The sequence below is a fragment of the Pararge aegeria genome, chromosome 22 (genome assembly GCF_905163445.1).
Source record: "Pararge aegeria chromosome 22, ilParAegt1.1, whole genome shotgun sequence".
In the NCBI taxonomy this organism is placed as follows: domain Eukaryota; kingdom Metazoa; phylum Arthropoda; class Insecta; order Lepidoptera; family Nymphalidae; genus Pararge; species Pararge aegeria.
This window is the reverse complement of record NC_053201.1, coordinates 6081490-6108684: the sequence shown is the minus strand read 5'-3', so window position 1 is coordinate 6108684 and position 27195 is coordinate 6081490. Positions and strand designations below refer to the sequence as shown.

The 27195-nt window shown below is 33.4% G+C and overlaps 1 protein-coding gene across 1 annotated transcript in view; it reads right to left on the bottom strand.

Annotated features, from left to right (window-relative positions):
- Positions 1 to 27195, bottom strand: part of LOC120633930 (neuronal PAS domain-containing protein 4B-like) — a 208435-nt gene that overhangs the window by 83817 nt on the left and 97423 nt on the right. The window contains exons 4-5 of the mRNA XM_039904340.1: positions 16366 to 16427; positions 11906 to 11995 (exon numbers count right to left, since the gene is read on the bottom strand). Of these exons, the coding sequence (XP_039760274.1) occupies positions 11906 to 11995; positions 16366 to 16427 (152 nt within the window). The remainder of the gene's footprint in view (positions 1 to 11905; positions 11996 to 16365; positions 16428 to 27195) is intronic.

Here is a 27195-nt window from a genome sequence, read left to right as displayed (position 1 = left end):
AGTGAATCTTACTCGCGTTTTTTTATAGTGATAATTATAAATAAATATACTGTGACTTGACTGTGAATACATACATCGCCATCTATCCCCAAAGTAAGCGTAGCTTGTTTTATGAGTACCTACTAAGATAGCTGATGAATATTTTTATGAATGTAATACACATAAATACTTATAATATACAGATAAACACCCAGACACTGAAAAACATTCATGCTTATTAAACAAAAAAAAAAACAGTTTTGGGAATCGAACCCACGGCCTAGGACACAGAAAACAGTTTCGAAGCCCACTGCGCCAATTGGCTGTCTTTTTAATTGACGGAGCACCTGATGTTTAGTATAATACCATCGCCGAACATGAACAGAGTAGCGTTTTTCAGGGCAAGCCCATAAACCTGAGGCTGAAGTGTTGGCCCTTATGTGCCTATAATTATACTGGAAACCACGCACTTCATCACTATCAATTTGCAGTTACCCTTATACGAACTATATTTCAAGCCCTATAAAAACAGTGAAACATCAAAAAGCAACACCAACCCGTCGTTTAAACTACGGTGACATCATAAAGTGCAAGCCTACCCACGCAACACTGCGGGAAATATAAATAACTTAAAGGAAATTTTATGTTGAATAATATTACAGTTATTAATAGGTGATAACTGATAAGTGACAACCCTAAATGACGGGTTGTCAAAAAGCCCCGCCCACCTGTCGCGTGCGCTCCGTTAATCTATAATGCGCTATGTCGCCCACGTAGACTAGATCTATACTGAAAATGAATACATATAGAAATAGTATATGAAAATCGGTGACAGCTTACTGGTTAAGACTTTGGCCTCTTAAGGTAGGACCAATTTCGTTACCCGGCACGTACTGTCTAATTTCTTGGATTAAGAAATAAAATATTATTTTCTTTAACAGTGAAAGAAACCATCGTGGACAGATTCTCAAAGAGATTCTCAGAGAGATCTCAAAGAACTTGCAAAATCTATGTATACACACTTGGCCAGTGTGGTGTACCTAAACCCTTCTCGATCTGAAAGGATATCTTTCTTGGTAGTGGATTGGTAGACTTTTAATGCTGATAATGATTACAAGTCTAATTACTTTAATAATAAGTGTAAGAAATAACATTATTAGAACTGTAGGGGAAGGTAAACATTTGTCATTTGCCCGTGTGAAAATGTCCATGCTAGATATATACAAAATATTTTCCGCATTTATATCCCCTGACTGGGGATATAGTTACCGTGTCCACCTGCTAAAGCAACGGGAACATGGAATAGGAGAAGTTTACCCCCGTTTATTATTACACAGTTATTATTTGGATATTATTTTCACTTGTACGCCAGTGCTCTGAGAATTGATAAAGCTGTGGGACAAGATACATTTTTATCCTTTACCTGCGGATATAATTGTCTCCAGCTCATGCTAGCCGTGCTGAAGTGAAATAGATGGGTCATATAATATCACGTTAAACCGCGATTTTTGTCTGTGCTACAGTGAGCTGATTTGAATAACTTTTTGAAGTTATACTTCTTTTGGCGCGTTAGGGAAAAGTAATTTTTACGATGCGCGCCATCACATAAAACCGACACCCTGAAGTTAGCTACAAGATTTGGCTCATTCCGGCGATTTAATTGATTCAATTGTGAAAAATTCTCAAATTTTAATGTTGAGGAAAACTTGGTTGTCCTATAATGAGTCTATTAGTATCTATTCCAAATTTAATTATGCTTAATACGTCCATTACTTAAATTATGTACACCGACCTACATCAGTGATATGATATTTAAATAAACTTTATTTAACTTGTTAGTATAATAAAACTTTCAATGTATTAAATACCTTTTTCTGTTGCTGGTGTCGTTTTTTCGACAACCGTAGAAAGGCGAAAGAAAAAATTTTTGAAAAGATTTTTATCTTGTAAGTATAACTTCTAACGTGTGTACATAAGTACACACACTTTTTTTTTAATATCTTATATCGTAGGGACCTGGGAATAGGAACCTGCTACAGCCACAGGCCACTAGGGGCGTTGCAATCGAGTTTTGAGTTTGTTCATTACGCTACTAATTAAAACTAGTAAAACAACCATACAAGTGTTAGGATTTTGACCCTGCCTAGCCGACGTAACGTCACATCACGTCATCAACCTATCATATATGTACATCCTACTATATATAATCTTATAAATGAGAAAGTGTGGGTGTTTGTTATTCAATCACGCAAAAACGCTAACGGATTTGGATGAAATTTGACATGCATGTAGCCATTGACATGGAGAAGAATTTTCCCGCGGGAATAAAAACCATTATCAGATCAGCGCCATCAGCTAGTATTTTATATACACCTGTGGCGTCCGCGCCATTTATAGTTTTATACATACATAATGCGCGAAATTCAATGAGGTGATATCCTTATGCTGTGCAGCTTATGCTTTATATTAATGAAATATGTATATCATTGAATACATCACAAATAGCTTATATAATGATTGAATGAATGTAAATACACTTTTATTGTATATCACAGAGAAAATTAATAGAGATACACATAAAATAGCACAATTAGCTAGAAAATAGGCTTATATACTAACTAGCTGTTGCCTGCGACTTCGTCTGCGTTTGATTTTGTTTTTGATGTGGCATTAAATTTAGTTGTAGATCTAAAAATAAGTATTCAGTATCGCTAAGCCTTAAATGAGGGGTTTATATCTCTATAGTACAAAAATAATTATTTAAATCGGTTATAATTTTTCGGAGTTATGGTGTAAAATCGTCAAAAACTCATCCCCTCTCCCAATGGAACCGAGCTTAATGTCGGCATAAAAAGTATCCTCTATTACTTCTAACACTTCCAAGAATATGTGTACAAAGTTTCATGAGGATCGCTTAAGTACTTTTTGCGTGAAAGCGTAACAAACAAACTTACATTGACATTTATTATATTAGTTACATACATAATGCGCGAAATTCAATGAGGCGATGTCCCTATGCTTAAGCTTTATATTAATGAAATATATCATTAAATACATCATAAATAGCTTACGAGATATAATGGTTGAATTAATGTAAATACACTTTTATTGTACAGCACAGAGAAAATTAATAGAGATACAGATAAAATAGCACAATTAGCTAGAAAATAGGCTTATGTTCCAATAAAAACTAGTAGAATTGGCAAACAAGTGATAGGATTGTGACCCTAGCCGACGGAACGTCACACCGCACCGCCCATCTGTCGCGTGCGCTCCGGCAAGACATAATATTAAAGCCAAGCCGACCTGCGCAGCTTGAGGGTATAGCAAAAATGAATTGAAATAAAGAGATTCAATATTTATTTTATCAACTGTACCTATATAATACGATTTTTTGTGTGCCCACCGATTTCTGTGCCGTTTCTTGGTTTATTTTCTTGGTAGATAAATACATAAAAGCTACAGAAATAATCGTTAAAGTCCGCCAACACAAATTAAAACGTCTAAACTCTTAATAAATATGAGAGAAGACGCCAAGCTCTAAATTCTTATCCATATGAGAGAAGCGTGGGCCAAGCAGTGAGACTTAAAACTGGTCTGGTCTAGTGGGCTTCGGCCTTGACTAGCCACCACCCTACTGAAAAAGACATGCTGCCAAAGCGATTTAGCGTTCCGGAACAATTCCGCGTAGTTATGGGTTAGGGAGTATGGATTTAACATAACTGACATACTTAATCCTCAGTCACCACTTTTATTAAAAATTAAAAAAAAACATTAATAAAATATAATAATAAACTACTTACTTACTTTTACTTTTTGTTTTTAATTTCGGAAGCGCGGAAGCCGTTAGTTTTTCCGGGATGAAAATACTTTATATTCATCTCCAGGAGCTATGTCCCAAATTTCATATAGTCGGTTGTTGTGCTGAACATAGCGAACAAACAAACAGACACACCTTCGCATTTATAGCATTCGTATAGATTTAATTTAATAATTATAATAACAATAATTATTTATTTTCAGGCAATAACACTGGAAAGATAAGTATTGAGTAAAGAAATAATTAAATATACTACGACAATACACACATCGCAATCTAGCCCCAAAGTAAGCGTAGCTTGTGTTATGGGTACTAAGATAGCGGTTATATAGAATAATTTTATGAATACTTATAATATACAGATAAACACCCAGACACTGAAAAACAATCACGTTCATCCCACAAACATTTTCCAGTTGTGGGAATGGAACCCACGGCCAAGGACTCAGAAAGAAGGGTCGCTGCCCACTGAGCCATTCGGCCGTCAAAATATTAATAAAAAAGTAAAAATATTAATCGTACGTAAATCTTAAATTTTTATGTTGTAGTAATAATAATAATAATATATTATATTATTTTAATTAATACCTTCAACTTTGTATCTTATACAACACTATTAAAACGCCGAACTTAACAATGCCTAAAACACACAATAAATCAACGTTAGACAAACATTAATTTGTAACACAATTACGGGCGTTGCGTTCGTCGGATCATTAATCTGTTTATCCGGAGGCTTGTTTGTCCGTCTGTTTGTCTATGTAGCCTACAAATGCTTTGAGATTGACACTTGTATAGTAATAACATTAGTTTTGTTATTACTATACAAGTGTCAATCTCAATACTTGTATAGTAATGTAATAATATGTTAAGTATTAAATGACTAGGTTAGTTTAAGGGTTACAACTCGTATTTTGTGACTGAGAATCTTTGCCAATTAAATATTTTAGATATTTGAAATGGGCTTGATGTTTTAAATAAAGTAACACATTTAAATATTTTCAAAGGCAAAAGGGTTGACCCCTACGTAATTTTAATTACTTAAAACGCACATAACTTAGAAAACTCAGAGGTGGGATTCAAACTCGGCCCCCGAAAGTGAAGTTGAGCACTGCGATATCACCGCTTTAATATAGATTTTGTACTCGTGTATATTAAAATAAAGTAGTATCATTTAATTTAATTAGTATCCTTTATTTAAATCATGACGAGAAAATATAGTAGTGTCACAAGTCCTGTTTCGTGGTTCTTTTATGGACGAACGGCAGTGATCTGGTAGCCAGATCTGTATTTTGTAAATAAGCTATTTAACAACACACTACGTCCCTTAATTAACGCGAGTGTAACAGCGGAGCAGTGCTAGCTTATAATATTAGAAGAGATCCAAAGTGCATTACAAAAGAAAATCAAGCAATATAGAACGAACGCCCTTTATACATCACATTTGCCCTTTCCAACAATACAGTACCCTCTCAACACATGATCGAAACCTTTAGCGTTCAAAATCTGTTTACTTTAACATCAACGTCTATGGTGGGCTCATTGAAATTTATCTTCACATCAGGCCCGTTCGGTATTTCGTTATTTTCAATTGATTCCGCAGTATTGTGATCTGTTTTGTGCCCGTTAGATCATTTAGATGCTCCGATACCGATGATTGCTCTATCTCTTGTTTGTTGAAATTTTAAAATTAATACCGGTTCTCGGAAATATAACGGAATTAAGATCTGGAGTATAATCTTAGAGTATGATTTTAGTATTTGTCTTTCGCTGCAATTTATATTGGACAGTGTCAACGCCAATGACAGCAGCACGATTAAGCTGATAGTGTGGACTAACTATGTTTGTGACTAGATAGTGTAAGGTTACTTGAATTTTCGTCAAAGATAAATGCCATTCTAAGCTAGATTATCAATACGAGATGATATGCAAATCAATAAAATGAATCTAGAAATTATAGAAGAACTAGGTCATCAATCCTTTTGATAAAAACAGTCATGGATTTGGAGTATTTATATTTGATAAAACGGTGCTAGCACGTTGGAAAGTTGGAAGGACTGGCGACTAAAGCGACGCGGGGATAAAAAAGAAAAAAGGAGAGAAAAAGAAAAGATGGTGCGGAAAGTGACATCGGGCGTTTGGGATTATTAGGCGAGATTTTCAAAGGAAAAAGGGAAAAGGGAAAGGAATATATTAGTAAAAGAGTAATTATTTTAAGACTTTAAAGTGGAAGTATATTGTTTGCAATCGACAAATTATATGTTTGCGTATGATTCTGAAATTGGTTTTTATTTGGACTGGAGTCTTTTTAAATTAGTGTGAAAAGTGCCTAATTCTATAATTCTATATTGTTTATGATCAAAAGTTTAAATATCAAAATTTGAATTAAATACGTTTACACCGCTCCAAGATTTGGTCATTTATTCTTCTTCCTAGTACCTACCTCTAAAGTTTGAAGACCAGCTGATCGGGTTCTCGTGTGCCGGTTCAAATAACCAACAGACAGGTCATATTTTGATAAACTATAAGTAGAAAAACATCAAGTTGTAGTTAGCAAAAGTTTAAATATGTAGCCACTTCAAAGAAAACACTGCGATGAAGTACCTACTCGTTTATAGAAGTAACGTCATAATTTAAAAAGTTGCATGATATAAGTTACGAATCGACTCTTTGAGCGTAGCCATATCTTTCCAGCAAGTAATTTAATCGATCTGTTTGTTTGTTACCTATGTTACATAGGGGATCGATCTAGCGGGATTAAAAGATTATTGTTACCTAAATTCATATGTATGTTTCGTGTGGTGAAACAGCAGATCAAAAGTTGTCACTATTCGTCCTCTTCCCGCGAGTCAAAGTTTTCGGATACAGATAGCTGCCATAATGAAGGTATGCATCGGATACTTGCCGACTAAATCACGGGCCACCGATAGTCAGCTGATATTAGTGATAGCATCTTAATAAGTCTGACACGTAACAACACAAAGTGTGAAGCAGCAACAATGCCTAGAGATAATAACCAAAAACAGCGATAAATACAGGTCTTGATAAGGAAACAGACGAACCTTTGGAAATACAAAAGAGTTACACAAGAATGATAAATTTGTATCGCCGCGGGCTTAAGCTACGCCTGCAAGTGTGACCACTTACAACAGACCCGCCCTGCCTCTTACATTGTAAGAGATTGCAGATAGAATCGGGGGAGGAGTATTAAATTTGGAGATCACTTTTGGGTGGCCGGTTTAATAACAAAGGTATTAATGATTTACATCAATAAATCGGCACGGTTAGCGACGAAAGAGCATTGTGGCTATCATTACATTGTTCCGTTTGCATATTGAATTGCCTTCTATTGTTTATTGGCTCGAAGGCTGCTTGGTAACTACGTGTGTGTTCTAGGGCTCGGGGAAAGTGCATCAAGGGTGCAATTATACCGGTCGGTTATTCTTATTCATTAACTTCACTTAAAGTATGCAACCTGATACAACATCCACATATAAGGTTCAAATAAGCAGTGGCGTGCATAGAGGGTATGCAGATGATATAAAATGAAGAACATCTCCTGTACGTTATGAAAATTAAGCCTTATTTGCTATACTCCGCGAACAGCAGGAGAATCTGTAAGGATAATCCATATACTTCACACCAAACAGATCTTCAGCAATGTGCGTGTTTCGCTCCGAAATCAGCATCAGGAGAATCAGAAGCATCCTCAGGAGATGTTTAAAATTAATAATTGTTAGAAATTATAAATTGTACCATACAGATTCTTCTTCTGTTCGCGAAGAATACCAAATTAGGCTAAATTTTCATAATATATTATGGATTTCCAGTAACGCCTGCTTCTATCCAATATCTCCAGAACGATTTATAAAAGACTTAAGGATAGGCATTGTAAGAGTTATAAAAAGCCTTCCCTTTAGTATTTACAACTCGTGACGCGACTTTCTTCATTTTATGTCATCTATTTTCTACTTACACATTTTCTACTTCCACACGATTTTTAAAAAAAGCTCGCTCTGTATTGATATTATGCTGCTTTGGGTAAGCGAAACTATTATAAATTTGTAAAGAAAGTAAGTATACTATTAAAAAGGCATTTCGTTCTCAATATATCTCAAGTATCGTTAATATTCCCACGATCCCGTTCTTATGAGACCAGTAATGTAATGATCGATACCAATCATTATTACTTAACTAAAACTAAATATCAACCCTAACTCGACCTCCACAAGGTATGTTTTACAACACACTCCTCTATATCGCCTAAGCAATATTTTATTGTTATTTCGCAATTAAGATTAATGATAAGATTTTAGAGGTACCTAATAAGTACTTAATCCAAACATCTAGTTTAAAACAATGTGGATGGTAAAACACAGTTTTTAAATAGAAAATTATTGGGTGGGCGGTCCCTATTAGAAAATATTTATATTGCCCATAATTGAGTGAAATTTAAAATGATGTTTCATTTCATTACGTATAATGATCGCCTCGGGTTTTTAATTAATTTAGATTTGAATTGGTAATGAAATTAGTTTTATAGACACTTTGATTGCTGTTTTGGAATAGAACGATTATATTTTGACATCTATACTAATATTATAAATACGAAAGTGTGTGTTTGTTTATTTGCTGCCCAAAATCGGTTAAGCATCTAAACCGTTGGTGAAGAATTTTTTCGTAGAGTTAGTAATAACTTTTTTTGTTAATTTAATATTTAATATGATAAGAATAACGAAAACTTGATTATATAATATAATATAAAATATAAATTTATTAATTTGGACACTTTTATGCCCTGGAAAATAAAAAAATTCTACGGCGTTTTATACAACTGAAACAAACGTGGTTGAAGTCGCAAGAACTGGTTGAAAATAAACTAATTTCGGGCAAACATTAAAAAGTTTTTTTTTTTAAATATAAAATACATCAGCAATATATAGATATAAAGCATTACTACCAGTTAAACGGATTCCGTCTTAAGAACCGCCATAATAGCCAACAATAATTAAAGGTCCATACACAATCAATTATAGTTAAAAAAACTACTTAATCGATTTTAATAACTCAGTCATAAATACAAAGATTTTTTATCCAGAAGTCACATAGGCTATATTTTTATTACTAAAACTAAGATTTCTGCCTGAGACGATAATATTTATGTAGCAAGCCAGAAGAAAACGTGCTGACTATATGATACGTCATACGTAAGTATAATAATGCCTAAGTAAGTACTGTCAGCATCCCATTACCGGCCCACTACAGGGCACGGGCCTCTTCTCAGAATAAGAAAGGTTTAGGCTGGCCAAATGCAGATTGGTAGATAATTGCGCATTTGTAGACAAAGTACTATATATTACAAAATAAGCAATAAAAATATCGCTTGCTTTAAGTTTGAAGGAAAACATGCATGCCTGAGAGTTCTCTCAGGCATGGAAAAGCTTGTGAAGCTCATCAATCCTCACTCTGTCTGCTTGGTGAACTACGGCCTAAACCCTTCTCGTAGTGGGAGAAGTCCCGTGGTGGTGGCATATAATATTTGCTACAAAGAATTTACCTATAATATTATATAGACAGTCAATTGATAGCTGGTACAGGATTTTATTTGGATAGTTTAGGAGATAGTGGAAAATTATAAGGTCGTAATAAATTCGTAGTGCTCGAACGCGCGGTTTGTACTAAGTAGGTGTGTTTCGAGTGGTAAGTTTACGACTATGGGTACGCTAGTCTTTAATGAAAAAACAAACATATGGTGGCCTTAAGAAGTTCTCCTCACATTTCCCGCTGAAACGAAACTCTCCACCGAATCACCTGTAAACAATAAACTAGCCGTCCGAGATTTATTCACATCAGATAAGATCTGGGAACATCAATCCGACATTTATCTCATGACATCTGACAAACCGTTACAATCACAACAGAATTGCAGAGTCGATTGACCGAAAAGATCGAGAGAGATCTTAAAAGGAAAGGAATAGTCCACATGTACATTTTGGACGACTGACGATTCCTTTTAGGACTAGACTTTCCTTTCTGTACAAATAAAGAAAACTTATGTGACTGCGACTTAAAATAACTGAGTAAAACGCACTCATTGTGAACCTACGACGTAAACTGATTTCAGTAACAACGACAATTTTTGCTATTTTTTTTCGTTTTACCGAGTAAGTAGGATAAATTTTATTGTTATTTTTGATGTTGTTACAGAGTCGACGAGTACAGTGTAGATATTATTTTATAAGAGTTTTTACCTACGCTAGAAGTAAATATAGGCGAAAATTATAAAAAGATTTGAATACAATATTTAAATAACTTAATATAGTGGTTTTTAAATTCTAAATGTTTATTCTATATGTTTATTACCATCGAAAACGTACTTCAAATTTTGAGAGTTAGGTAAGGAAACTTTACTGTCGGAACTTTAAGTCGGATTTTCCTTTAGTCAGAATTTTGGTTAAATAATAAATAAATAAATATACTACGACAATACACAAATCGCCATCTAGCCCCAAAGTAAGCGTAGCTTGTGTACTTAAATGACTGATGAATATTTTTATGAATAATATACATAAATACTTATAATATACAGATAAACACCCAGACACTGAAAAACACTAATGTTTACCACACAAACATTTTCCAATTTTTTTTTTTTTTTTTACAAAATATGAAGTTATATTGAAATATTTTTTAAACCTTTGGGTAGATTTTTAAGATTTTCTTCTTTAAGGCAGTAAAGGCTCGATATAGTGCAGGAAAGGGGAACACTAGAAGGGGTAAAGCTGCTAATGTTAGTAATTTATAAACCGTATAAGTACCCAGAGTTTCCCTAAATATTGTTATTGGAAATCGATAATTTATATTGGATGTAACTAATTACACCTGTGTACGTTTATTTTGTCATTGATATACTATATAGCATTTTTTATATAAAGCTCAATCAAAATGATCATTCCTTAATAAAATATTTAAGATGTTGTAGCCAATTATTTATTTATTAAAACACGCTCTTTCTCTATGGAAACATCATAAATGTCACTCTTATGGCATGTTAAGAGACTCTCAATGATTAAACACACACCAAAGTTTAAATTAAAAAACCAAAATTGGTTTAATATAATTTGGTTTATTGTTTGCCGCGACACACCACTTGGTGCAGGTCTATCTACAAAAACTAGTTTCTGAAAAATAAGTTTATCTACGTGTAAGGATCTTTAAGTCCTTGTTACATTAATGACTGAATGAATACACTTTTATTGTACACCACATAAAAATACAGGAAAAATTATAAAAAAAAAATAGTTTACACAATGTATACAATTAGGCGGCCGACATAGCGATCTCTTGCAAACAACCGATGGTGTAAAACACTACTTAAGACGAGAGGTAGTCGGTGCATATGTATACATATATATATATATATATATATATATATATATATACATATGCACCAATAAACTTCTATACAATATTATTTATACATACTAATAATTAATATATATAGTTTTAAATAAGATTGTTACTTAATATTAAAATATATTTATAGTACCTGCCTACCCACTACCAATTCTAAACTTTAACCGATGTACCTACTTATTTATATTGAGGGAATTTTATTTATATGGAATATCTTGATTGAGGTAGTGAGTAGGTGTTAATTAATTTCCTTAGATGTTACCTTTTATCGACGGCACGTACGGTAAAATTCGTAAGAATTTATGATGACACCATAATAGTTTTAAGTCTAATTGTGAATTTTGGTTAATAAATTTATTTATTATTATTATCATACAATGAATATCAATAAATAGGAACAATATTGTCAATTCCCAAAAAAAACAATAGAGAATAGGCATTACTTAATTTCCGAAGATTTAGACAAAAAATGATTTTTATCAAGTTTTAATAATAAAAGTAATTAACTGTATGGTTAAGTTTTATTTTACATATTGCCAAGATCGCATTTTGAGGGATAAATATTATTTTTTATCCATTTCCAGGATGTAAGCTACATGCGACCTAAATATCATCAACAAACAAAAATACACACTTACTTTCACATTTATAGTATGAGTATGGATGGATTATGTACCTTCTTCAACTTACCATTGAATGACCTAGATATTCCGCAGCGTTGTCTGATATGTACAGGAGTTTTCCATTCTGCGTCATCATCATTAGGAAACCGTTCAGGGCCTGAGAAGGAAAAAATAGACTTTTAGCTTATAGAAAGTACTTTCAAATACATAACAAAGCTCAGTTAGAACGTCTATCCATTAGTTGTGCGAACAAATTAAATGAAAAATCAGTAACGAAACCGCATTTAAGTCCTATTTGACGGGTGTTTTGATTTATCTAGTGTTTTAGATTGATTGAAAAATCTTTTTTTTTACGCTAAATAAGCTAGTCCGAGAGAAATAAAACAGTCTATATCTCTAAACATCTTTTAATCGCGCGTAAAATACCATTTCCTATCCATCATGTAGTAAAATATGTAAGGATTTATGTATAACAAAATTCGTATCAAAAATATTTAAATTGATCTAAAACACAGAATATATCTAAAATTCAGTCAAATAAGTCGTTATATGCAGTTATAGGACTACATAACCCATTTCATTAGTATTTTTTTTAATAAAGTAAGACTACTTAGATTTATGACCTTGCGGTATTGTATAAATTTCCCGACAGTTGTCAATCTGTCGTTTCCATTAAAAATATTGGTTTGATAGCGCCGGTTGTACACTCATTGCTACTTTGTATAGTGATAGGTTGCCACCGAAACGCAAAAAAAAAAGGAAGAGAATATATCTGGAACACTTTCAACTCAAATGTTCATCGTTCATTAAAAACTTCTCCGTAACCGTCTTACTTAGATAAGCACTAATATAATCTTCTATAGGACAACCTAAGTTGTTTTATTAGGATTTAAACCCCGATCCTTTGCTAAATGCACAATATACTGTTCTGCCATTGAAATTCAGCGGAGCTTATTTTATTAATATGTAATTAATAACAATTCACAACATATAAATAAATCATATTTTAGATGGATACAATAAGTAACAATCAAATATTCAAATGCCAGGTTTCACTTTCATAATACTAGAAACGATATAAGCATTGTGAGGTTGCCAGTGTAATAAACAACTCAGGTAAGGACTGGTTCACAATATATCTATTGTTATCCAGACAAAATTCGTTAAATCCAAACAAATCTTAATAATAAGACACTAGAAATGAAGCAATTTAAATACAGAAAACACACGAACGACGGCTTCTAGCGGCCAGAGCCATACATTTCTGTTTTCACAACGCTAGTTTTTTTAGAGCGTCGGACGCAATGTATTTTGAAGAATACAATAAAGTCGCCAACAAATGTTTTATTAACCCTAAAATTAATCATGATAGAAAATTTCCGACGGCACGAGGCGTAAATCTTTCTTCCTTTATGTTTAAGAGACAATTTGGAGACCGAATACGACTTGCCTTTGCTAATATTTCTTAAATAATTTATAATGAAAATGTAATTGATTTATTTTTCTTTGAATGAATTTTTATTGGCACTAAATTTGGTTGCCTCTTATCTCAGTGACAGAACCCAAAGGGTTTGCATAAAAGACATTAAGTCGCAGGGGTCGGCTACGTCAATGGGTGTCCCACAGGGTTCAATCTTGGGTCCCTTTCTATTTTTGGTGTATATAAATGATCTACCACACCATGTCAGTGAAACCTGTGACATTGTACTGTTTGCTGATGATACATCTCTAATTTTTAAAACTGATAGAGGTAGAGACAACTTTGACGATGTAAGCCGTGCTATGTCGCATGTGTCGCACTGGTTTACTGTCAATAATTTACTTTTAAATGCAAAAAAAACTAAGTGTGTGGAATTTATTTTACCAAATGTAAAGAAAGTTAATAAAAATATAATAATAAATGGAGAATCACTAAAAATGGAAGATTCCACAGTTTTTCTGGGCATGACCTTGGATTGTAAGCTTCAGTGGGGTACCCATATAGATACACTAGCAGGTAAACTAAGCTCGGCTGCCTACGCCGTCAGGAAAATTAGACAGATTACTGACGTAGAAACAGCAAGACTTGTTTACTTCGCGTACTTTCATAGTGTGATGTCTTACGGGATCTTATTATGGGGCAAAGCTGCTGATATTGAAACTATATTCATATTGCAGAAAAGAGCTGTACGGTCAATATATAAACTTAAATCACGTGAATCCCTCCGTGAAAAATTTAAAGAAATTGGTATACTTACGGTAGCCTCACAATACATTTATAACAATATAGTATTTGTAAGACAACATATTAGTCTTTATAAACAAAAAGTGGATATAAACAGTCGACTTACAAGAAATGGTCATAAATTAGTGACATCTGCATATCGTCTGCGAAAGGTGCAGAAGTCATTTGTGGGATTGAGTATACGCTTTTATAATATGATTCCTAAGGTAATTTTGGACCTACCAATCCATAAGTTTAAAGAATGTGTTAAAACACATTTATTACAGCGAGGTTATTATACAATTGATGAGTTTCTTAATGACAAGGTTGCTTGGAAGCATCCGGCTCCGCTTTCATCTCTCACAAGATAGAAAAATGAATGTTAAAATATAAAATGTAAATTTTTGATGTTGGAAAAGAGCAACTGCTGAGTTTCTTGCCGGCTTCTTCTCGGTAGAATCTGCCTTCCGAACCGGTGGTAGAGTCACTACACACGGACAGACTTGACGTTTCAAAAGTGCTTGTATTAGGCCTACTTGAAATAAATGAATTTTGAATTTTTTTGATTTTTTTTTTGAATTGTTTCGAAAGCAATAAAGCTAAGATCTGCATTTTTATGCTCTAAAAAGCCGAAAATAATAATTATAATAACAAATACAGACCTTATCACTACAATGTAAGGACTGGAACTACCGGCACCAGTAAGAAATTCAATTTTTGATGTCATTTAAAATACACACGTACACATTTGCTAAATAACTGTAGCCTCGACAAGCCTGATTGCAAAGTTTGTTTTTTATTAGTAAAAAACTACTACAGCAACAAATAATTTGTTTTTATGTTTATTTTTATAAATAGTTTTTATCCTAGTCATAAGTTATTGTGGCGTAGCCTTTACTGTTCTAGTTGCAGTGCGACCGCGATCCATCTGAGTTATGGGGCGCATACATTTAACACAATGGCGTCGCCAATCCACAATCCTAGCAAAGCATAAGCCAGGATCCTCGTTCAAATCAAAGAATGGCATTATTTTATAGGTTACAAATCATCCGACATCCGGTTGGCTCTATTTCATTGTGGTATTGACCGATGGAAATTCATCGTGTTGGCATCCTAGCTAGGTTTCGCATTCATCAATCGCCATTGCAGTTGAGACCAGTGTGAAAAATCAAATAACAGGGCAGCTACTTGTACAATTTTAGAAATAAAATAATAATTATAAGTTCGTTATAAAGAAGCGAACATAAATTTCTAAAACGACTAAACTCTTTGCAGTTATTGTGTTTCCCACGCTGCATTGTATTATAAATTGGTGTAGGTACCCCAACATTCGTCATCTCGCTCGCGCAAATGAACCTATTTACAAAGTTGAAAGAGACGGAATTATAAAAGATTCATTTCGATTCGAGTAAACTGCATATTAAATGGGCGTGGCCTTCGGAACCTCTTATTAACTTCGATTCAGTATTATTTAACTTAACTTTGGTGTAATTTTTAAAAGTAGACAGAATCAAAGCGACTTATAATTTTTTTTAAGTTTGTATGAAAATAATTAATAATGATAAATAATTGAATTTATTTGACTTTAAAACTTAGAATTGTGATATAATAACTAAAACAAAGATTAAGTATGGCACTATACATCCCAGAACATTATTTTATACTAGCTGATACCAGCGATTTCGTTCTCGTGGATTAAGATTTTTTATTATCTATTTTTAATTTACCACGGGAACTTTTCAGAGATCGGTATAGAAGTACATGTCCTTTTCCATAGCATAGGTCTCATGCATACCAAATTTCAAAACTGTCTGCCCGTGGCTTAGCTCGGAAACAATTTTCAAATTTCCCACGGGAACTTCTTAAGGAATCGGGATAAAAGGCCTGTGTTTATTTCCATGTCAATGGCTACATGCATGCCAAATTTCATCCAAATCCGTTTAGCCGTTCTTGCGTGATTAAGTGACAACAATCCCCACTTTCACATTTATAATTACTAGAATATATACTATCCTAGTATTGATAACAATTAACATTATTTTTTTAAGTTAAATTTAAAATCAGCAGGATATGTTGGAACTTTATATCCTAAACACCAATAACAATCCATCTCAAGAAAACAAAAAGTAAAAAATTTTGTTGACTTTTAACGGTGGCATTTTTTCCGACCTTCATCAATAGCCTGTAACAGTCCACTGCTAGTCTAGAAGCTTCCCCGAACGGGAAGCTTTGCCCATAATCTCCACACTGGGCAGAATGGTGGGTGATCTCAGTAGATGGTAGTAGTATTCATTACTAACATATGTAAAAGTCAATAAACTAACCTTAGAGAATCCGAAGTTAGGGGTAGTGGATGGCTGTTGGTTGATCTCAAAGCGTTTGAAAACTGTGAACAAATTGAGAAAATATGTTAGTTAACATTCATTTCAAATAAGTTGATTATGTAGAAAAGGGTATATAACATATAAGTTTATAATTAAGTTATATAGCGTATAACACAATGCGTATTTTTTTTTCGTTGAACATTGAAAGATCCTTCCATCTCTCCGATCAACAGTAACTCTAAAGTTCACTACATTATTGATTGAAAATTAAAACATTAATTTTACCGTTTAGAAATTTAAAAGTATCTACAGTGATGACTTCTAGCTTCGAAGTGTGGTCGCTCAATATTTGTCTCATAAGAGGGCTCAGAATCACAGAATCAGACATGATGATATTGATGGGGCACATATTCTTGTCTGCGGTATGTAGCGCCCGCAATTGATTGAATTGATACCGGCGCCGCACCGCTGACACTCGATATAGGATGTTTCTTAAATGCTTAACTATTTTAGACATATTATATTTCACTTTCTTATTTTTTGTTCAATAATCTATAACTTAAAGAATTAGGCAATAAAATTAAAGTACTTTTTAATTATGGCTTTCTGAGGTGAGCGCGTTCAAAACAATTCTCTCAATAAGTTCCAAGTTAATAGAAAAAGTTATAAAAAACACTATTATTAAGGATAACATTAATGATAAAATAACTTGGGTGGGATTTGTATTAACTTCGTAGGAACTGTGAGATGGTGATAACAAAAAATAAAGCCAGCTAAATTTATTGTGCTTCTAGCTCTAGTTCGTCGCGTCACAAAAATGTAAACTTATACATATATTTGCCTTACGTATGAACGCTTTTAAAGTGCCTTTGACAAGCCTACATGAATAATTTTTAAAAAAAATTGTGTTTGTGTTTGATTTGTATAGATATCGATAGATATAGAGATAAAGATTACAAATAATTTTCAACTAGTCAGACCGTACTTATGTTGGTTCGGATTCGTTTCAAAGTACTTTCTAAGCACATAATATCGCTAACGACGCGGATTTCATCTCGATTGCATGCGAAAGCGATATCAAACGTACAAATTACATATGCACCGTGTATTGTCATTAGATTCCTTTACGCTTAACGATAACGATACTACAACGAGAAACCTGTTTAATTAATAGCATAGCTCCTAATGACCAGTACTCAGACGATCGACGAACCGATCTGAAGATCGTTAAGTTTATGTCCAAACAATTATTGCAATGCCCAATGAGTTTGATTTTAAAACTTTCCTCTGTAATTTTCTTAGGTACTTAGACTCAATGCTTTATTAACTATATAGTCTGTGTTTTTGGCCAATTTAAATACATTACACAAAAATAAATAATAGCGTAAACTAACCACATCTGAAGTAAACACTTCATCTGGAGTAAAACATAATATATCTTCAAAAATAAAGGCGAAAGTGAAATATTTGAAATTTGACTTAAAAAAAAATTTCGTACAAATATCATAAAACTTCAGCATAGTAACGATAAGATATAGCTATTCTAAAAAAATTAACCGTATGTTTACCTGACGGACTTCGGTAATCTTGGATTGTCTATCATGGATACTTATCACGCAATTCATGTACCAATTAGACTCAGAAGAGTTTATGTATTCAAATTATTTTAATAAACACTTCTTGTCAACACCCAGAAAACTAAAATAATTCCTTTTAATATTTTCTTTGCAAGTCTTATGTCCGTTTTACTAACGACGAACGAGGCGACCTAACTCCCGATTTCTACATATATTCAAACTATCTGTAATCTGTTGATAAGTTGCTTAGCAAAATTGTTATTTGTTAACAATTGTATGAATATTTTTGACCACAATATTAACAACACGATCAACATCGAAAACATAAATACTACTCGTAAGTATCAACTAAATCCTCCAAATCGCGACACGTTTCTCATTTTTGGCTTATACAAAAGTATCATGCAGATAAATAACTGTTCATAATAAATCATGGACATTCGCTAGGAACCCCACGCTCCTACTCAAAGTTTATCGATTTCTAAATAGTCGTATCGGTCCATATTACATCCGTTGCTAACATGAAGTCGTATCAATGTCGTGACACTATCGTAAACTGTAAAAATCAGGCATTTAGCGAGATATTACACACCTAAGCCGAGTGTCCATAAAACAGTTAATACACACATAATGCTTGCAGACAAGTTGCAAGTGCAAGAAACTATAGCGATGCCGTTTGACGATCAAAGTGAAATGCCGTTTGTTATGATTGCTGTATGATTCGCGTGAATCTGAAATGGTAATTATATATATTTGTCTATCCGTCTATCAACTTAACTACCGCTACGTTACTGTTTTTTGTATATTTGTATAATTATATAGTGCGGCCAAATTATCCGCGGACGAAATGTAAACAAACAAATGACAGGTCGTTCTCCTATTGAAGGGATTACCAACATTTTAGTCTTCTGTAACAATTCAAATTAATTTACCCCTAAAATACTAAAATAACCTAATCTGACCTATTTTAAAATGTTGTGTATCCCTTCACTAGGTAATCCAGGACCAGTGTCATTTGTTTATTTACATTTCTCTCTCTGTTCGTTCCTTCATCCTTGAAGATCGTAGTATGGTGAGATCTTAACTTCGCGTTGGTAAACTGTCTCCATCGGCGTCTGTTGGGGAGTAAGGGGAAGAATGACGATAACAAGTGAACCCCAAATGTCAACGGTATACTCAGCAAGTAATAATTAATTTGACGGTGGAAGTGCAGTTTTATACATAATCCATTGCTGCATAATATACAATATACTTTGAAACAACTGATAATATAACTGAAATTATTCTGCAATGTTTTTAGTAATGTAATTGAATTAAATCATTAGGGAACGACAAGTAGCGTTATACTGTTGGTATTATAAGCCCGCTGGGCATAAAATTATCACAAGGCGGCCGAACTCTAGTATTCTGTACTCTGTGGAGGCACTTAACAATTCTTGTATGCTAATTTTACCATTTATACTTTAAAATGGTCTCTATTGTCCAACACCAAACCTTTCGGCGCTAAGATCGAACAATTGACAATTTGAGCAGTCTAGCCGGTGAGATATAATCTGGATTTGTTCGATGCAATATTGTTTCCTTCATAACCTTTCTATGGCGTACGGTCAGCAAAATAATAATATTAAGTAAATTCTGCTAACTATTCCATATTATATTCCGTTAAGAGGAATTCTTATTCGAGTTTTGCACTGTTCTAGCCTATTGATGATTAATGATGATGATATTTTACTATAAAAATTATTCAATTAAACTCTATGTTACTATAAGGTGTTCGTTAGAGAACTAAATTTAAATTATTAAATAATCAATGGGAATATACAAAGATCCGTTGAAGATCCAAGCTCCAATGCCTCTTGCCTCGATCCAATAAACCCTGTATCTAAAGATAGAGGCGCTAAACAAACCAGCTTCAAAGAAATGAGGAATTTTTAGTGCACAAAAATATTTGACTAGGTATATATACCTACCTAATTACCTTGGCCAACGAATTAGTTTGGCCATCCAAAGGGGCAATGCTGCCAGCATCTTAGGAACTGTGCCTCGCTGCGGTGGTTTCGAGGACGTTTTAGATTTTATTTATTTATGTATTAATAAAAATTATATTTTAGAGTTAAAAGAAATACATATTTATAAAAAAATGAAAAATAAATTTCATTACCTTTACTGACATTATTTTTAATAATATGCTTTTTAATTTACCTTAATATTTGGACGTCGTCGATGTGAACGACAAAATATGCTTGAAACACAAAATGATAATATCTTTATATATAAGTGCCTACCATATTTTTTCCAAATAAATAATTAGTTGTATTTATGCACAGCTGTGATTGATGATAATACTCTAACAAAAACATTGATATCCTATCCGATGCAATGCCCAACGAACCATGGAAGGATACTATTGATAATCGATAAAAATAGGCTCAGGAATAAAATAAAGAGATCCTATAGAGTAGCAGAAGAACTAGCTTATAAAAATATTATTAAATAGCGATTTCAGTTGGTTGCTACGCTACACTCTTTTTGATGATAGAATTAAACAAAATTTATATACTTAGTTTTATTTAAATAGAAATCGGTTATAGAAAATACTCTTTGAACAGAAAGTTTTCGTTTGAACAAAATGATTGGGTTAAACCAGTGTCAAACTTGAGTGACATAAACGGGGAATGCATTTCATTACAATAGTTATTGTTTAAGAAATAATAATCTCAAACTAATCAATACTGGCAAAATGCATTGTCCTGGTTTGGCACTACGAAAAGATTTTATATCTTTTCGTAGTGTTTCGTTCGTCTAACAAGAAGAAGACGAGAAGAAATTATAATAAACATATTTATATTTTGATTTATATACGTTTTTTATTCTACCCGTACACGCAAGTATTTCTTGAAAGGATATCGTAATAGAGAATAATGTTATTCGTTAAACGGTTGTTGAAAGATGCGGTTAGGTTGCGCAACTGATTGATTACGGTTTGCGGTATAGGTTTCCATAACTTGGTTTGGTAACAAGAAAAGCAATTTAAAAAAAAAATTTGAAAGACCATCGGAAAGAGTAACATTGATTTAACGCATACACGCGCGCTTGACAATAATATTCGAACTAGCCTACGTTGGAATCCAAACTCGCTTTGAGATATAACGTCTTTTCCTTATGTGACGATCTCTACTATTTACTCCCGTCAATCGCGTAAAGGCATTTCGTTTACACGCTAAACGAAAAACATTTTAGTCCCTAAAATGTTAAGAAATTCTAACCTAACTTAGTTTGATCAGATTCCTCTGATCTTGTAAATGCAGAAAATTAGGTTTTGATTTATTTTCAGCTACTTTAATTATTTTGTATATTGCTTAGTAGAGTTACTGTACATCGGATAGGTTATAGAAGCTGTCGATGTGCGACGATGAAAAGTAACTGTACAAATAAAAAAAAAACACCTCTCTAACGCAATAATATTTATAAAAATAAACAAATCTATCGTTAAAGTCATTAAGTAAAAATCGGGTTAAGTAAGAAGACGTAAACCAAAATCAAAATTGGTAAATTAAAGATGTTCGTATTTTAAATATTTTTTCAATACTTACTTTACTAATGAGAAGCAAAAGGGCAGTGAGGTAAAAAAAGCCCCATTATAACGATGACATGCAATTACCTCGCGACTGCGTAACATATTTAACATCAATCATAATTTGTTATATGCGTACGTCCCATCGAGGTCCCATCGCTAAGGATAGCACCAGACTATCAACTTTAAGTCTCAAAACGCATATGTAACTTATAAAATTGGCGTAGACATTAGATCTCCAATATCTACTCTTTGGTTAGGAATTCCAATTTCAAATTTATGCAGCTGTTTACTCATGCTTCTGTGTTTTGAAAACCCTAATTAATTTGTGTTCTTCCTCTTTTGGTCATTTCTTTGCGTCACTTAGTTCACAAAATAGAAATTTGACTTTATTTTCCTCTCTTACAAAACGCCTATGTGATATGTAAGGATCCTATAATAATAATGAAAAACGCGACCTTGGCTACTTAATTAACAGCAATCAAGAAGCGTTACTTTTTTTTTTAATAGACTACAAGTTAGCCCTTGACTGCAATCTCACCGGGGGTGATGATGCAGTCTAAGATATAGTAGTAGCGGGCTTACCTTTTAGGGAGTTACGGCAGCTATATTAAACCTATTAATCGGCTTCCACGCGACATCGTAAATAGATGAAAAGTTGACTAAAACTTTGATTATAAGAAATAATCTATTTAAATAAAAGCTCGTTAAAATAAACTATCGCAATTACTATTATATTTGTATCATATCGTATTGACATTATGACTTTTTAAGAGAAAGCTTCTTCATATTCCTCTATAAAATAGCATGTTTAACGACAGAACACTAGGTTTTGGACTTTTGGTAGGTTATTTAGTTTTTTCTGTTAAATAATCTTCATAACCAGGCGTTAAGAAAATTTGCGGTCCCAACCCCCGAGCCGTTGGTCCCGGCTACTTTCACTAACTTGTGACAATAGTCGTTAAAGCCCACCAACCCGCATTAAAACAGCGTGGTGGGTCCATGCTCTGAACTAGGCTCTCCTATGCGAGTACAATTACCTACGCGACGCAAACTCACACACGCACAATCATACACTCAATCATCGGAGACAACAATTTAAGGAGAGCACTGTCGCCTGTAATACAGGTTTTTACCTAAATCAGGGACAGTAGATTTTAAATCGCACCATTAGATACATTTATTACATACACACCAATATAATTTGTGAGGTACGCATTTGTTTGTATAAATATTATAATAATTACTTTACATTATAAAAACTCTATGAACATACATTCTTGTGAATAAACTATTTTATTATTTTTATCATGATTATCTATGCGGGAGAGCGACTTTGCCGATAGTGTGGTCCGAGACATAAGAATCACCGGCGAAATGCCAAGCATTGTACAAAACTCGATGTCACTCTGACCACTTACGACAAACATTGTTACAATTAATCGATTTTATCGATACTTTCTCGGGCGAGTTGAAACATCGATAAACAATAACCGCGCGGCCACCCGATTATATTGATAAGATATCGAATAATTAATTCCTTGCTCTAATGGACCCGACGCGGAGTGAGGACTTTCTAAACTATCTTTTAAGGAGGATGGATTAGAATATTGATAACTTATGGGTTTACGATTTATATCAAGCGATATAAACTCGATACGGAGTTTAATTCGAATTTAAATACACGAGTACTTATGATAAGGAAATAGATAATAATCTTGCTCGTAATGTCTTATTCCCACAGAATAAAGTGGTTTTCTAAAATTCACAAGTTGGGTCTGAGCTACAGAATGGATAAAAAAGAGCCTGCTTCGTTCTTTGACAACAACGTTAGTACCAACATTGTCATTTTTTTTGTAACAACAAAAGAGAAAAGAAAACCACAATACTTCATATTTAAAATAGTTGGATTTTAATTTTAATTGAAATTTAATTTATTTTTTAATTGAAATTGAATTTATTGTAATTATTTTATTGTAGATTTTAATTAATTATTGTTTTTTTTTCTCTTTATTTATTTATTTTTAAAATCGGTCTTATATTTATTTTGTGTTAAATTTTGTATATGGGTCCCCGACCTGAAATAAAATGATTTTTTTTTTTTTTTTATTTATATTTTTCAAAAATTTATATTCTTAATTAAATAAACTAACCACAAAGCTTTACATCTAATAATAAGTGGCGATAGCATAGTGGGTAAGTATTCCGCTTTCCTTTCGTGGAGACCAAGTTCGAGCCCAGGCACCACAGACTTTTCGGAGTGCATGTGCATTTTTAATTTATGCAATTTAAATATCACTTGCTTCAATGGTGAAGGAAAATATCGTGAGGAAACCTGCATGCCTTATAGTTCTCCATAATGTTCCCAACGGTGTGTGCAATCTACCAACCCGCACTGGGCCAGCGTGACTACGGCCTACGCCCTACTAATACTGAGAGGATAACAGTGCCCTGTAGTGGGCCGATAATGGCTTGGTGATGATGATGATGATGATGATGATGCTCATCATCTTCACCTTTGGTTGGTAGACACAGGGCAACACTTTGTAGGACGTTTCCTCGCCCTGCAAAGTACTTATTACTCAATTTCTAATAGATGGTTTTCCGGTTGCCACCGTGTGGGCAATATGCTTAGCCAGTCAATTATTACTAGTATTAAAAAAATAAACAAGAACAGAGTTGATAGTATTGTGCATGGTAATAAATCCCTATCCCTACTAATATTATAAATGTGAATGTAAGTTTGTTTGTTACGCTTACACGCAAAAACTACTTAACCAATGCTCATGAAACTTTGTACACATATTTTTGGAAGTATTAGAAGTAATATAGGATACTTTTTAACCCCAAAATTAAGCTCGGTTCCTTTGGGAGAGGCGATGAATATTTGACGATTTCACACCATAACTCCGATAAATTATAACCGATTTAAATAATTATTTTTGTACTGTAGAGGTTATAATATGTGTTTAATTTTGGCTAAACTGTGGTTGGAGATAGAGGACAGAACTCCTCAGCGGACAGCAGCAAACCCCTCATGTAAAGCTTAGCCATACTACATACTTTAATTTTCTTTAGATCTACTACTAAATTTAATGCCTCATCAAAAAACAAAATCAAACGCAGACAAAGTCGCGGGCAACAGCTAGTAATAAATAAATATACTACGACAATGCACACGCTCCAAAGTAAGCGTAGCTTGTGTTACGGGTACTAAGATGACTGATGAATGTTTTTATTATTAATATACATAAAAACTTATAAAATACATATAAACACCCAGACACTGAAAAACGTTCATATTCACACAAACATTTTCCAGTTGTGGGAATCGAACCCACGGCCTTGGACTCAGAAAGCAGAGTCGCTGTCCACTGCGCCAATCGGCCGTGCTGATATGCATTACACTTGTTAAATTGCATAGGGAGAAGGTATAAGCGTACGTAATCACTGCACGTTCCACATAATATTAGGAAGAGTCAGTATAAATAGCTTCAACTAAGCGCTAACTGATTTTAATGTTGACCATTCGTCTTAACTAAGCAGCAATTCGTGCACATTCTGTAGGTAACTTAACTCTTAAGTGTTTTGTTACTTTGAACTCTCTGATGCTTTTGTAAGAGGTAGAGATTTTTTTTTTAAATGGATGACCGTTTTTTTTTTGTATTTCTCACTAGCTTTGCAGCTCACAAATCTCTACACTGAGTCGTTGATCTATTAAATTCCCTTTACAATTTGAAAAAGAAATTGCTACGTAACATTAAAAAATTAAGTAAATCCATAGACTACTTTTGAGTTTTGAGAATGCAAACTTAACAAGGCAAATTATTTTTAATATGTACATTCAAATATGTTATATAATTATGATTGATAAAAACGCTTAATAATATATTGGATACAAAATCGTCAAATTTATATATTAGTTAGATATTCATAGAATATTTGGTATTATTGATTATAGAGCGATTTCTTTAAAAATATAATTTTAAAATAAACTCATAAAAAGCATATTCTTTTAAACCATATATTCGTACGTACTAAATTTTGATTAATTATAAAACCTGGTTATAAAACCTGGCTCGTGCATTAATAGAAGCCTAGCCTAGCCTAGTCTAGCATGCTAGCCAAGTTCAAATTGGTAGCCAGTAGACTCGCACGCCAATTGCGTTATGAAAAACGCTCAGGCATGCAGGTTTCTTCACGATGTTTTCCTTCACCGTTAAAGACAGTTGTATTGATTGCATAAAACTCAGATACTTTAAAAAGTTAAAAGGTGCGTGCCGAGATTCGAACTCAGTCCCCGGCCGGATGAAATAAAAATACAGTACACGAAACCACTATTCAAGTATTACCTGAAAAACAAAGCTTAAATAAGGCTTTGAATTCAAGCAGTGGTAGCGCATTTGGTAGGAGCTCGACTTCACTTGCGGAGGGCAGATTTCGAATCCCAGCACGCACCTCTAACTTTTCTATGTTATGTGCGTTTGAAATAATTAAAATGTAACTGGCTTGAACGGTGAAGGAAAACATCGTAAACCTGCTTGCCTGAGAATTCTATATAATATTCTCATAGGTGTGTGGAGTCCACCAATCCGCACTGTGCCAGCGTTGTGGTCTAACGCCTTAACCCCTTCTCACTATGGGAGGAGACTTGTGCCCCGTAGTTCGCCGGTACTGGGTTGATATGTTGTAAATTACTTACAGTCTAAAAAAGTCTGATTGTCACAATAAAATTAAAACCATTTCTTCTCTCCATCCAAATATTTTAATAGAATTGTAAATGAAAGTTCATATAAAACCCTCAACGTCATGGTGCGGTTAATTAATTAAACCGGCATGGTATCGTTTTTGAAACGACCGCTAATCTATCTAAGTACCGACCATTTAGAGCCCGTGGAATTGACGATCTTTGCTTTTTAAATACGTAATGAGTTTTATGGTGATTATTATCTGAGGTAATGGTGATGCTGTTCATTTATTTAATTTATTACTTCTCTTACATTTTCAGACGTTAAAATGTTTAATTGTTATTTATCTTATCTGTGATAGATGCGTTTGAATTCAATATCAATTATTGTAATTGGAGTTAAGAGTTTGAGGTGATAAGCAGTAAGGCATAGTTGGCATAGATTTAACAGAATGTTATGATATGTTATGTTTGTGATTAGGATTAAATACTACTACCATACTCCCTAACAGGTTAGCCCACAACTTTCTTCTTAGACTGAATCATCCTATATTGTGTACTTTTTTTTTCTTTTTGTAATAAAGTATTTGTAAATAAAATTAAAATTGAAATTAATAATATATATATATTTTTTAAATATTTTGTAGATAATAATAGAGGATAGTTACCTACAACTGTAAAGTATTCATCCTTACTTCCATACTAATATTATAAATGCGAAAGTATGTTTGTTTGTCCTTGCCTAGCTAAGCTGACTAAGCAGCCAATAAACTTGATTTAGGGCATTAAGTTAGTTGTTAGGACGCATACTGTGCGTCATTTAAGAGGAATATGCACTACCCTGACAAGTCGACAAGTCTTAAGGTTGCAAAGAATCTATAAAAATAAAAAATGGTTTATTTTTTTGAATAAATAAACACTTGGCATAGCAGATTGTAGCACGTAACTTGTTATGTTTTATTACATAACAAGTAAGATCAAATTTGTTAACC